This window comes from Phyllostomus discolor, chromosome X, assembly GCF_004126475.2.
Source record: "Phyllostomus discolor isolate MPI-MPIP mPhyDis1 chromosome X, mPhyDis1.pri.v3, whole genome shotgun sequence".
Classification (NCBI taxonomy): domain Eukaryota; kingdom Metazoa; phylum Chordata; class Mammalia; order Chiroptera; family Phyllostomidae; genus Phyllostomus; species Phyllostomus discolor.
This window is the reverse complement of record NC_050198.1, coordinates 31,955,783-31,968,837: the sequence shown is the minus strand read 5'-3', so window position 1 is coordinate 31,968,837 and position 13,055 is coordinate 31,955,783. Positions and strand designations below refer to the sequence as shown.

At 48.1% G+C, this 13,055-nt stretch overlaps 2 protein-coding genes across 9 annotated transcripts; one reads left to right on the top strand and one right to left on the bottom strand.

The window, feature by feature from the left end:
* The first annotated feature begins 8 nt into the window (after nt 1-8).
* On the top strand, nt 9-9,026 carry SLC35A2 (solute carrier family 35 member A2). 3 transcript variants are annotated; one of them, XM_028522665.2, is made up of 5 exons: nt 9-349; nt 1,853-2,035; nt 5,626-5,777; nt 7,284-7,430; nt 8,735-9,026. In XM_028522665.2, the coding sequence occupies exons 1-5, from the start codon at nt 259-261 to the stop codon at nt 8,843-8,845; spliced, it is 684 nt and encodes a 227-aa protein (XP_028378466.1). In that variant the 5' UTR covers nt 9-258; the 3' UTR covers nt 8,846-9,026. The 3 variants fall into 3 exon arrangements, with proteins under 3 accessions (XP_028378466.1, XP_028378464.2, XP_028378463.1); XM_028522663.2 differs by having other exon boundaries at nt 204-349; nt 5,661-5,777; nt 6,694-7,430; XM_028522662.2 differs by having other exon boundaries at nt 204-349; nt 6,694-7,430.
* PQBP1 (polyglutamine binding protein 1) lies at nt 8,718-13,023 on the bottom strand. Of its 6 annotated transcripts, none has more exons than XM_036017022.1 (7): nt 12,880-13,023; nt 12,374-12,458; nt 10,556-10,667; nt 10,214-10,326; nt 9,733-10,017; nt 9,441-9,529; nt 8,718-9,284 (listed from the first exon to the last, which is right to left on the bottom strand). In XM_036017022.1, exons 2-7 carry the CDS (start codon nt 12,438-12,440, stop codon nt 9,243-9,245), a joined length of 708 nt encoding a protein of 235 aa, XP_035872915.1. In that variant the 5' UTR covers nt 12,441-12,458; nt 12,880-13,023; the 3' UTR covers nt 8,718-9,242. The 6 variants fall into 6 exon arrangements, with proteins under 6 accessions (XP_035872915.1, XP_035872914.1, XP_028378987.1 ...); XM_036017021.1 differs by having other exon boundaries at nt 9,073-9,284; nt 9,441-9,504; nt 12,770-13,023; XM_028523186.2 differs by having other exon boundaries at nt 9,073-9,284; nt 9,441-9,504.
* Between the last annotated feature and the right edge of the window lie 32 nt (nt 13,024-13,055).

The following is a 13,055-nucleotide window of genomic DNA, read 5'->3' as shown; positions in this document are numbered from 1 at the left end:
GATCAATAAAGGGGGTGGATCTCGTAACGGGGGATGGGCAGAAGAGGCCATGCACTGATGGCGAGAGGCTCAGCCGGTCTCCCTAACCCGATGGAATCTGGAAATCGCGAGGCCTCTCATAAACTCGCATTCAGGAGTGGACAAGGGAAGCCTCTGCTGGTCAGTCCATCCCACCTCACCCAGGCGGCAGGGAAGCGGAAGTGACGGACACGGAAGTGGCCTGCTGTTGCAGGAGGGACGGGCCAGGCAGATGCCAACATGGCAGCGGTTGGATCTGGCGGTTCCACCGCGGCTGCCGGGCCAGGGGCGGTCTCCGCGGGGGCGTTGGAACCTGGGACCGTGAGTGCGGGTGAGACAGGCTGTAGACAAGCTATCGGCGGCAGTGCAGGGGTCAGGATCGCTGGGGGCCTTTAGGAAGGTTACTCGTTGAAGCGAGAGGCTGCATCCCATATGGACCGACCTATGTGTGTGTGGCAGGGGTGAGGGTGGGTAGGGGAAGAAAGAGACGGAACAGACTATTGCGAATGTGTGGGGCGGGGTAGAGACCAATTTTGAGGATGATGGGGAATCCCTTCCGCACGCGGAAAGTAGACACGATTTTGAATCTAGAGGGATGTTTCCTCCTGGGTAGGCTAAGACCACTAAGACCATTTTGAGGGTGTGTGGGGTCCGTCCTTATGGAACTGAGAGACCATTCCGAGGGTGGGAGAGTTTCTCCTTATTGAAGGGAGAGGCTATTTCTGAGGGCGGTGGTAGTTTCTTCCTTATAAAGAGACAGGGACTATTGTGAGTAGGGTGGGGTGGGTCCTTCCTTATGTGACTTAGAGTCCATTTTGAGGATAGGGTTGTCCTTCATTATACATGGGGTGGACCATGCTGGGGGAGTCCCTTCCTAATGGAGATAAAGTTTATTATGTGTTGGAGTCAGGGGGTCCTTCCTTATATGGCAGAGAAAGAATGTTCTGAGGGTGCTGGGTCCTTCCTTATAGTCGGGATTGTTCATTGTGTGAATAAAACAAGGAATAATTCTTGGGTTGGAGGTAGAGGGATGCAGCAGTTGGAGGACCAGACCATGTGGAGTATAGGGAAATATTTCCTTATATCATTGAAGGAACCAGGCCATTCTTGTGGTCCAATCCTTGGGACAGTGTGAGAATCATTTATTTGTTAGATCATTTTGGGTCAGAAGGAATCAGTCCTCATACGAGGGAGGGGTTGGAGAGATCATTCTGAGTGTAAGGGAATGAAATTCTTAGATGGGAGAAAGCCTATTTCTTAGGGGGTGGGCATGCTTTATACACTGGTCTCATTCTCTGAATTGGGGTATCATTCTTTACATGGAACAACCCCTCTTTAAATAGAAGCAACATTTCATATAAATCTTCAATTTGCTCACCCATAAAATGGGAATCTGTATAGTTCCTTTGGAGATCAGAGTGATATTGAGGTCCATTGAGGTAATGCATATAAATCCCATAGCCCAATGATAGGCACACAGTAAGCACTCAATAAATGTTCAGAGTATTGTTGGTATTTTCTGGGGGAGAGTGGCTTCTCAGAGAAAGTGGGCGTTTCAGGGCTGGCCGCAGCCATTTCCTGACACTTCAGGAAGGATTCCAGCTATGGGCCCTGCCCACTTGTACCTTTCTGGCTCTTCCTGTGACTGAAGCAGTGGAATCAGGAGGAGTCATATCTTTATTGGATCAAGATGGGCAAGCAGAGGGAGAAGAAACAAATGCTGGCTAGGAGGATCCTGGTTGAGAAAGGAGAGGGGAGGGGAGGGGAGTGGTTTGGCTATGCCCCAAGCAACTTCTGATCCCTTCTTCCTCCTTGCTCCTTCCATTCCCCACAGCTCACCGGCGCCTCAAATATATATCCCTGGCCGTGCTGGTGGTCCAGAATGCCTCCCTCATCCTCAGCATCCGCTACACCCGCACGCTGCCTGGGGACCGTTTCTTTGCCACTACTGCTGTGGTCATGGCTGAGGTGCTCAAAGGTCTCACCTGTCTGCTGCTGCTCTTCGCACAGAAGAGGGGTATGAGCCAGGGAGGGGGGCTGGAGTTGGTGGGTAGGATTCTGCGCATGTGTGTGTGGTACACCTGAACCCACATGGAGGGTTTGCAGGGGGAGTATTTCTGTGTCTGTGAAACTGCCTGGGAAGTGTTTAAGTGCAGGTAAGCTGCCTTGTTCCTCCAGCTATGAGTAGCTGCATCCACACTTTTATACCCCAAACCCCCAGGGAGATGGCCTGAGGAGACTTTACGAGTGAGACAGTCTGTGCCCATAAGTGGCAGGTGCCCCTTACATGATAATTTATTTCTCTTTAACTTTTTATTGTGGAGAATTTCAAACTCTGAATCAGAGACAATGATAAAATAGTAAAATCTCCATGTACCCATCACCCAGATTCAACAGTTGTCAACTCATGGCCACTCTGCCATTAAACAGCATCAGTGTTTATCCACTCGCTGCCAATCTATATGTCTGCCTACTTACCTCCCCCTCACTTTATTATATTGAAGTATAGTAAGTCCTCACTTAATGTCAGTGGTTCAAGAACTTGAAATGAAACAATGTATAACAAAACCAATTTTACTATAGGTGAGTTGATACACATGAGTTAAGTTCCTAGGCATCTCATCAACAGTTACTACATAGTGACAATAAACAAAACAATGTTATTTGTGGAACTGCCCTATGTTCCACATGAAGTATTATTTTGAAGTAAATCCTTATTATCTTGAATATATATTTTTAAAGTTAATAAAATAATCGAATATCTAGTCAATGTCCAAATATTCTAGTGATTTCTCAAGTGTCATAAACGTTTTTAAAATTCTGTTTGAACCAGCCCTGGCTGGTGTAGCTCAGTGAATTGAGCACCAGCTTACAAACCAAAAGGTCACTGGTTCAGTTCCCTGTCAGGGCATGTGCCTGGGTTGCAGGCCAGGTCCCCTGTTGGGGGCATGAGAGAGGAAACCAACTGATGTTCCTCTCACAGGTTTCCCTCTCTTCCTCTCTCTAAAATTAATAAAATATTTTGAAAAAATTTTTAAAAATAAAATTTTGTTTGAATCAAGTTTTTTATTGAATTTCTTGGGGTGACATTGGTTCATAAATTTATATAGGTTTCAGGGGTACAATTCTCTATTACATGATCCGTATATTATATTGTATATTCACCACCCCAAATCAAGTCTCTTACCATCACCATTTATCCCCCTCTTTCTCCTCTACTAACTCCTCCACCCCTTTTCCCACTGCTAATCACCACACGGTTGTCTCTCTAGGAGGGTTTGTTTGCTTGTTTATTTTTGCCTAATCATTTCACCTTTTTCACCCAGCCCCCATGCCCCTTCCGCTCTGACAGCTGTCAGTCTGTTCTTTGTATCTATGAGTGTTTGGATCAAATTTATATCAAGATTGGTGTTTCATAATTGGTTAATATCTTCTGGGTTTGTTAACCTCTGGGTTTGCCTCCAGTTTTTTTTTTCTTTCCCTGTAGTTAATTTGTTGAAGAAAATCAGGTCATTTGTCTTGTAGACTTTGGGTAACCTGGATTTTGCTGACTGCGTCCCTGTGGTGTCATTTAACATGTTCTTCTGTCCTCTGTGTTTCTCATACTTTGGTTCATCTACTGACTTAAACACCTCCCTGAAGGCCTTCTTTAAAATGTTACACATTCTTTTCTCTGTAAAGGCCTTGCATGTGGCTCTGCCCTCAGCACTTACATTGAACAAGACATTCTTACCCAGTCATTAGCTCCAGGGCCCTGTGAGGCAGCAGTTTAGGGACCTACCTGCTCTGTGCTTGATTGATTCTGAGAGACTTCCTAGTGAACACTGCATGGCAGGCCCTGCTTTGGCTGTGGAGGTGGACGTGTTAGCAGTGCAGACATGCATCTTGCCTCATAGGGCTGATAAGTTTAGTTGAGGGGAAACACATAGCTGTAGACTTAATCACAGGCTTTCAATGCTTATCTGCAATGCCCCCCCACACACACCATTTTTCTTTTTCCTGAATTTGTTTGATAGTAAAACTTAGCCTGACCTGATATGGGCCTATTTATATATGTGTTTTTTATTTTTCTCATTTTGTGGGAATATCAATGTACTTGATTATGGTGTATAGCCCATATATGTGGGATATGTTATGTGAAATATATATATTTCATACAACATAACATGGTGTATATATACCATGTTACCTTCCTAACACCTGGAAAATTTTGAACACCCAAACACCTGGGCCTAAGAAATTTGGGTAAGGGGTTAGATATTGATAATTACTCCTGTGATTAATGCCATGAAAGTCAAGGACAGGGTTTGTGACTGAGTATCAACAGTTCCTGCAATACTCTTGTGCAGTAATTGGGTTTTCCCTGAGGAACAACACTGAATTGCAAAAAAAAAAAAAGTAGGCTTTGCAAAGGCCTTATAGGAAAGTATTTTCATCTATTGATTGCAGCAAGTCCCAGCCAGACTTCCTGCTTAACCCTGCAGAGGTCACAGTCAAAACACTTACAGTGTAGGTCACGTGTATCCAAGGGATACATTCATTACTAGTATGTGCTAAAATGTGGGAAAAATTTTTTAAACACCACAAATTTGCATTTATTATATTTAGATAACAAAATGTATGATTTTTTATTTTCAGTTACAATCTAGAAATTATTAAAGAAACAAAAACAAAGAATAAATTTTTTTCTATTTAAGTAATTGAAACATGCATATTGCTATAAAATACAACCAAAAAATGTCTTTAACATTAATTAATCAGAATATTCAATAGTTGGCTTTGCAAAATGTTTGTAACAGTCATCACAAACAATTTTGCTATACTCAAGGCATAAATGCTTTTTGCAACACATGCAACAATATTTTAATAAGCAACTCATTTTGGATGCATAGAACCCAACATGTGTAATAACCAAACTGACGACTTACATGTTATGGCTTATACGTTAGTCATGTACAAATGTGCTAGTCATGAGCTTGAACCTATGCATCCAATGTATGTAACAACATTTAAGAGTTTGTTTGTATATCTCATATCATCTGAGACCTCCATAGGGTTAATAGTCAAGCCTGTATATTTCCAAGTTGTAGGGGCAAGTGCTCAGTGCATGTAGGACTGACAGAAAGATTCAGCCAAGTGGGAGATGGCCCTTGGGACAGCTTGGAGGTCAGTAAGGAGCTAGGTTAAGTCTACAAGTGGAGTCTAAAACTTCCCCTGTTGGGTGTACAGCCTTCTACCTACACCCTGTGCTTCTGCTTCACAAGAGTCTGTCTAGTTAATACTGATTGTGCAAATGTATATTGAGTGCCCTAAATGGGGCTCCATGCCAGTAGGCTATAAGATGAGTGAGATGTGATCTGTGACCCTCAGACACAGTAAGTCCAGTGCTAATGGACTTCTGTGTTTATTAGGCTGAGTATCCCAAAAGCCTACTGCCTACTGGAGATGTGCTTATACTGTAGGGAGATGGAGAGTGCAGACTTCATCCTAATCCTCAGGAAGTCTGAGTGTGGTGGGGAGACACAGGTCCAGGCCCAGACCCAGCCCTCAGAGGATGCCTGTCTTTGGTAGTCAGTGCTAAAAAGGGCTCTCCTCCACCCACCAAAGGTAACGTGAAGCACCTGGTCCTTTTCCTCCACGAGGCTGTCCTGGTGCAATATGTGGACACATTCAAGCTTGCAGTGCCCTCTCTCATCTACACCTTGCAGAATAACCTCCAGTATGTTGCCATCTCCAACCTGCCAGCTGCCACTTTCCAGGTGAGCCCCAAGTCCAGCATGGCCCGGAGGAACTGGCTGGGGTGGGAGGTGGGGCTGCAGAGAGCAGGAGCTTTATCACCTTTGGAATATCCTTGCAACTTCCCTGACCTCTGTTTCCTCATCTGTGAGAAATGGGAATGGAAATGGTAATAGCTATTCACTGGGATGCTGAGATGATTACAAGATATAACACCCAGTAAGAGCCCTTGGTTGGCAACAGATGAGCTTTAGGCTATTTGCAGGCAGCCTTATGAATTGGTTCAAGCCTGAATTCTGGGGCCAGGCTATCTGGGGTCAAATCCCAGCTCTGTTGTTTTCCAGCTGTGTGATGTGTGATATTGGGCACTTAACCTCCTTGTTCCTTAGTTTTCTCATCTTTAAATTAGGCATTAAAATAGTGCACACTTCACCCATGAGGATTAAACGAAAGAACTCACATGATGTGCTTAGACCCACACCCAGCACATCGTTTGCTGATATTGTATGGCTGACTCATTTGTGTCAACAAGTATTGACCAAGACCTCCCTCATCATGATGTTTACCATTCATTCATTACCTAGTGTGTGAGTTGTTTGCCATATACCAGCCGTATTTTACAGCAGACGATGTCGGCTCAGACATGGCAAGTGCCTTCCCCTTCATCACACAGCCAGGAAATGGGGTTGGGGTGTAGGCTTGAGTGTGGCCCAGGATTTCCTTGCACAGTCAGCCTCCTGTGTGCCATCTGGGACATACCTCAGAGCTGTTTAGCTACTTCTCAGTCAACGGTTAGTGGCTAGAGATTTTTGTTTTTGTCATCTACCCTACCCTCTTCCCTCATTGTGCCTGGGTGCCCATAGTGGATGGGTGTTGTGCCCTATGTGCACGTGTTGGGTGGCAGCCACAGCCTTCAGCACCTTCCATATCCACTTGCAGGTGACATACCAGCTGAAGATCCTGACCACGGCCCTGTTCTCCGTGCTCATGCTGAACCGCAGCCTTTCCCGGCTACAATGGGCCTCCCTGCTGCTCCTCTTCATGGGTGTCGCCCTTGTCCAGGCACAGCAAGCCGGTGGTGGGGACCCACGGCTGCTGGATCAGAACCCTGGGGTGGGCCTAGCAGCTGTCGTGGCCTCCTGTCTCTCCTCGGGTTTCGCAGGTGTCTACTTTGAGAAGATCCTCAAAGGCAGCTCAGGCTCTGTGTGGCTGCGCAACCTGCAACTGGGCCTCTTCGGCACAACACTGGGCCTGGTGGGGCTCTGGTGGGCTGAGGGCACTGCAGTGGCCCACCGTGGCTTCTTTTTTGGGTACACGCCTGCTGTCTGGGGCGTGGTGCTCAATCAGGCCTTTGGCGGGCTACTGGTGGCTGTTGTTGTCAAATACGCTGACAACATCCTTAAGGGCTTTGCCACCTCCCTGTCCATCGTGCTGTCCACCGTTGCCTCCATCCGCCTCTTTGGCTTCCACGTGGACCCACTGTTTGCCCTTGGCGCTGGGCTGGTCATTGGCGCCGTCTACCTCTACAGCCTTCCCCGAAGTGCAGCCAAAGCCATAGCTTCCACTTCCACTTCTGCCTCCGGGCCCTGCACTCACCAGCAGCCTCCTGGGCAGCCACCGCCACCGCAGCTACCTTCCCACCGTGGAGACCTCAGCACGGAGCCCTTTCTGCCAAAGTCAGTGCTGGTGAAGTGAGGGCTGGCAGCAGCTCGGGAAGATAGGGAGGGGGACTGGGTGGAGGGTGTTGGGCATCTGCAGGACCCAAGCTACCACTGGGGCCTGGCTCCTCTGGGGTTGGAAGTCTTTTTCTCCCAGGTCATTGAGACAAACACAGGGGCATGGGGCTGGGCAGGCGTTACATGAAACCTTCCTTGTCCACTGACCCCCACCTCCCCTGGAGGGCTTTTTAGAGCCACCTCCTCTGCCTCAGTCTAACCACCTTGAGGACCAGGTTGGGGTATTGTCATTTAAAGCCTTTTGTCTGTCCTGCCCCCTTCCTCCCACCTCAGCCAGAGGTGTCCTATCTCATGCCTGGGAGAGTCCCTCCCAGCAATCCCTCCACCTCTATAGGGACAAATTGGACAAAAATCCTACAGCTCTTCTGTAATGACTGATGCCTAACCTGTGGGGTTCCATTTCCCACAGCTCTAGGCCTCTCCCTCGCCACCACACTGGATCATGTTAGTAGCTGTCTTCCTGTGGCCTTCAGGCAGCTTACCTGACACAGAGACCCCTGAAAATGGGCCTCTTGTGAGCACCCAGGGAAAGAGGCAAGAGCTGAGATTTTTGCTGGTTCAAAATCAAGGGACTATTTGGTTTTTAGTGGTTTTGGGAATTGTGTAATCAGGTAATTGATGATCCAGGGTGTGGGTGAAAAACAGGGAGGGAGGTCCTTCAAGTACCTGAATCTCCCTAAATCTAAGACACTGTCTGTCAGTTGCCAGATGCAGGGTTATTTTCTGAGATATCCTGAGAGCAAAAATAAAGCTGCCAACCACTCTTGCTACCCCACTGGCTGAATGAGGCACCCTTACTTCCTTATGTCATGGGGGGGGTGCCTTAATGTTGCTGAAATATGGAACCTGCCCCATGCACTCCTCAAAGCTTATTAACCCCTTAACTGTCTCCTGGGGAGGGGGGTGTGCGCGTGCATGGGAGATGCCTGGGCTGTCTTTGCTATGTGTAAATAGGGCCATTGGATCTTTATTTTTGATTAACTTGTTCCAATTTTTTTTTGTTTTGTTTTCTAAGGAACTGTAATGAACAAATGTCAGGATACCTAATGCCAAATAAAGATATTGTATTTATTTAGTCCATGTGTAGCTTTCTGACCCAGGGTACCTGTGCTTTCTACACATGGGCTCTTACTAACCCTAGGATTACCAGCCTCGCTACCATTGCCCTCGCTTGCTCAGGATGCCTGCCTGCCAGCCCACCCCAGCTTTCTGTGTTTTTCTCCCCCCCCCCATGTCCACCACAGGTTGCTCACCAAGGTGAAGGGTTCGTAGCTGCTGGGATTGAAGACGCTGGCCTGGCCTCATTCTCCCTTCTTGCCCTGGCCCAGCCAGGACCAAACTCTGATCAGTATTAGGGGTGGTGGGGAGGCAGACACTGATGCCCTGTACTTACCACCCCCACCCCCCACAGAGCTGACATGCATAAACTCTCTGGTAAGGAGGCCCAGACAGGACCCACCTCAGCCTCTGGCCTGCTGCTCTCATGTCCCTATATTTATTAGATGAGTTTTTGCAAATAAAACTGTTTCGCATCTTACCGCCTTGGGTTGGAAAGCCTCGAAAATACAAAGGAAGAAAGCACTCTGGCCTGGTGGGCATGACCCACTGAAAAGATTTTATTAAAGACCCACTAGGGTTCAGTCCTGCTGCTTGGTTCGGGAGGCCTCGGCGTTGGCACGTAGCACAGCCCCTGGGGATGGATAGGGGCGCTGCTGGAAGAGGGGCCCAGCGGCTGTCGTGTCTGCACCCGTCTTAGCCTCGTTCCGCTTGGGGAGTCCTGTTGACCATGTGCCCCTGGGGATGACAGAGGGTCAGGGGGTGGGATGTGGTACCCCCCCCCCCATACACACAAATAACTGATGAGTCAGTGATTGAGACAGTGAAGCAGAAAGGAATGGTCAGTGCAGGGAGTCCAGGAAAGAGAAAGGTTCATGGGGGCATATCACTTACCGAGGTGCATCTGAGTACGAGCTGGGGTCCATAGGGTCTAATTCTTCGTCTTTCCGGCTTGCAACTAGAAAGAGGTGGCAGAGCAAGGTCTACAATGGAGGCACATGAGGCCCCTGATCATTGAGCTTCCCCCGTCGCAAGAAATGGAACCCACAGGTGCCATGGCTACAGCACCTTCTCCCAGGCCCCAGATTCAGACAATTGCATGAAGGGAAGTGAGGGCTTCTGTACACTGTCCCCCCCACCGCCATGCCTTGCTGCCTTACCCCAGTTGTAGTCCTGCTCAGCTTACCCTTCTTGCTCTTGGGGTAGGGAGCTAGCTCCTCCCGGCGATGGTGGCGCCGTTCTTTGCCCTCCTCTCTCTCCACCTTGTCATATCCACGGTCCCGGTCCCGATCCCTGTCCCGCTCTCTCTCTCTGTCCACCTTGTCATAACCACGATCTCGGTCTCTGTCTGACTTCTCATGGCTCCGGTCTGACTTCTCGTGGCTCCGGTCTGACTTCTCGTGGCTCCGGTCCGATTTCTCGTGGCTCCGGTCCGATTTCTCATGGCTCCGGTCCAACTTCTCCTCAGCATCTGTGGGCATGAAAGCTCTGAAGTGACCTTCCTCCTCCTACCTCAGGACCCAATAGCCTTTGCCTCTGGCAGCCTCTCTTGCCTGGGGCTGGATCTGCCTGTCTCACCTGCCCCTCCTGGACCCACTACCATTTACAGAACCCTTTCTGAGAATTGCAAGAAGTACTTGTGGCACCCTTAGACCTGCCTTACTCACCTGCATTACTGCTCCTGGGCTTCTTGACAGATTTGGTAATGATGGAGTTGGAGTCATGTGGGGAGAGCCAGGACACAAGGTCTGTTTCCACATTCCAGTAGTAAGGGAGCCCACTATGAAGCAAGGGGAGGGATAGAAGCAGTATCAGCACAGATGTCCTCTCCTTGTAGCCTCAACTGCTCTCCAATCTCTGCCTATACCTACCCAAATCAGGACCCCCAGGGAAGACCCCATATTCCTTCCCTTGTGTCCCCCATTTCCCCAAGGCCAAGGATAGCACAGGAAGGATAAAGTCAGAAGTCAGCTTCCTCTGACCCAGAGCCCCATGGTCCCTAGGCTTACCAGGAAGGGTCAAACACCTTGTACCAGCTTGGTGGCAGGCCCTCCAACCGGGTGGCCTCATAGTCCACGGGATCATCATCGTAGTCCTCAGCAATGATCTCTTCCTCTGGTTCTGCCAGGACAGGCAGAGGAGAACAGTAAAGATAGGGGGTTCTCATCCTACACTTTGGGCCTGGAGAGATGCTTCCATTCACATGGACACATGAGTGTGCCACGTCTCACCAGCCATGGCACATAATGCTCACATTCCAAGTCCGAGCATCTAAAGTAGTGAACTTACAAAAACATGTACCTAAATCCATCCTGTTCTGGGTTCAGTTAAGATATACTATTACCCAAGCCTATCTGGTTTCTGGTTTACATAGAGATTTATCCACATTCATGAAGTTCCTGAATTTAGGGAGTATGTAACAGCACACTATAAAAATCTATTTGGCTAAGATGAGTTTAAACAGAAAGAGGTCTGTCTGAAAATATACATATCTATTCAGCTCCCAAGCTTGGCAAACAGGGAGTTTCTGACTCCTGTATTTTGTATAGCAAGAATCTGCATAGCAAGGGATTTATCCAAACACTGCTCTGAATCCATTTAGTTCCTGAGGCCTGATGCTCCCCCAACTGACAGTTGTCAGTTGATATCAATATAATAAAAAGGTGTATATTGTCAGCTCAGTACCAGGCCCTCAGGCTGCCATGGATTTCAGCTGTGGATATAACTAACAATGAAATGTGTATGTCAACAACAGCATAATGCCTGTCACATCTGTAGGCCCAAAAGAGATGTCAGCTATAATCATCATTACTGTTATTAAGATATGTACCACCAGAAAAAAAATTATGTGCACAGGGCCTGGCACCTAAGAGGCTTAACATAAATATCAATAATGACTATCAGTATTAACCACATGATGAATGCCCGGCACACATTAGGCTTGTAATAAATGCCACTTATCAATAAGATGAAAATAAGATGCATTTTCTAGTACTTGGCACACTGTCGCCCAAAATAGATGCCTTTTGACAATAGGGTGTAAATATTAGTAGCAGCCAGCACAATGGGCCTAAATGATAGATCCTATCATTTTTCATATTGTTAACCATAATGTATATCCAGGTACTTTGTACAGTGAAAATACATGTCAGCAATTGATATGGTGAACATCACATGCACAGTGCCTGGCAGCACAATAGGTCTGAAAAATGTTATCTATCAGTATGATAAGAACACAGTATCAGCCCTAGCCACTGTGGCTCAGTTGATTGGGCATCGTCCTTCAAACCAAAAGATTGCCTGTTGGATTCCCAATCAGAGCACATGCCTAGGTTGCAGGCTCTGTGCTCTGCCCCTGTTGGGGCGCTTTCAGAAGGCAAAGGTAACCGATCGATGTTTCTCCCTCACATAGATGTTTTTCTCCTTCCCTTCCTCTTTCTCTAAAATAAAATACAAAATTAAAAAATATCAGTACAAGCATCCTGCCACTGTTCTAGGCCCACAGGAGACTGCCACAGATGACAGCTATCCTTACTCTGTAATCACTTCTATGGATGGATGGACTGAATGCGGCATACAGTAGGCCCAAACAGGTATCAGCTGTCAACATTAAGGATAAGATGTCAATCTCCCCCAGGGCCCCTCCCCCAACCTATGCTTGGCACCCAGTAAGAATGGGTGTCAGAAATCCACATGGTTAACCATGAAATGCCTGCCACTCTACTGCTTGCTGCACAGTAGGCCCATGCTCCCTATCAAGTGGTAATATCAACAAAGTTCCAATCAAGCCTGGCACGTGGCAGGCCCATCTGCTCTAGCTCTCTCACCAGGCTCCAGGTGTTTGAGGATGCCTCTCTTGGCCAAGCGAGTCTGCAGCGCAACTGGTAGCGGCATAGCGAGTAGCAGACAGACCTAGGGATGGATGGACAGACTGAAAACCAGCTCAGATGAAAACCTAACTCTGGATCCTGTAACCAAGTGCCCCCCCCCCCCCAGCATGTGCTAATATGGACCCCCACCTCCCACACTTGTACCAGTAGCTGGGGTGACGAAAGCTGCGCTAAAAGGTGGGGAAAAAATAGGTGGCAACATCACCAAAACTCTCACCAACCCTCCTTTCCAGGACAGGAGCTCCAGAACCCAGTTCCTCTCCAAGGCCTAGGCTCCACCCACCGCTGAATGGGTTCGAACGGGGCTCCCCCACGCCCTACAAATGGGCTCACCCAGCGTCCTCCAAAGACAGCCAGGTGGGAGGAACCAAAGGGCTACAATGGGGGTTCACAGTGTAGTTCCTCCTCCAGTTCCAATAAATGCAACCCCTCCTCTACGTTACCAATAGTCACGCGGATAGTAGAAATTGTCAGACTGGTCGCCTCGCTGTCGTCACCGCTAAAATCACCAGGACCACTCGACAATCTCCCCCACAGCACAGAAAGAGTTCCCCTCGCCCCAAAACTTAAAATAACTGGGCGACGCTTAGGCGGCGAAAAACAGATGACGTTCCAGGGT

Bases quoted from the DNA above. Each gene is read 5' to 3' on its own strand.
- SLC35A2 (XM_028522662.2), top strand. From the start codon at position 259: ATGGCAGCGGTTGGATCTGGCGGTTCCACCGCGGCTGCCGGGCCAGGG. The intron at 350-1,852 runs GTGAGACAGGCT...CATTCCCCACAG, and splicing joins ACCTGGGACCGTGAGTGCGG to CTCACCGGCGCCTCAAATAT. The intron at 7,431-8,734 runs GTCAGTGCTGGT...TGTCCACCACAG, and splicing joins ACGGAGCCCTTTCTGCCAAA to GTTGCTCACCAAGGTGAAGG.
- PQBP1 (XM_036017021.1), bottom strand. From the start codon at position 12,440: ATGCCGCTACCAGTTGCGCTGCAGACTCGCTTGGCCAAGAGAGGCATC. The intron at 10,327-10,555 runs GTAAGCCTAGGG...CTTGCTTCATAG, and splicing joins AAGGTGTTTGACCCTTCCTG to TGGGCTCCCTTACTACTGGA. The intron at 9,285-9,440 runs GTAAGTGATATG...TGTCATCCCCAG, and splicing joins TCGTACTCAGATGCACCTCG to GGGCACATGGTCAACAGGAC.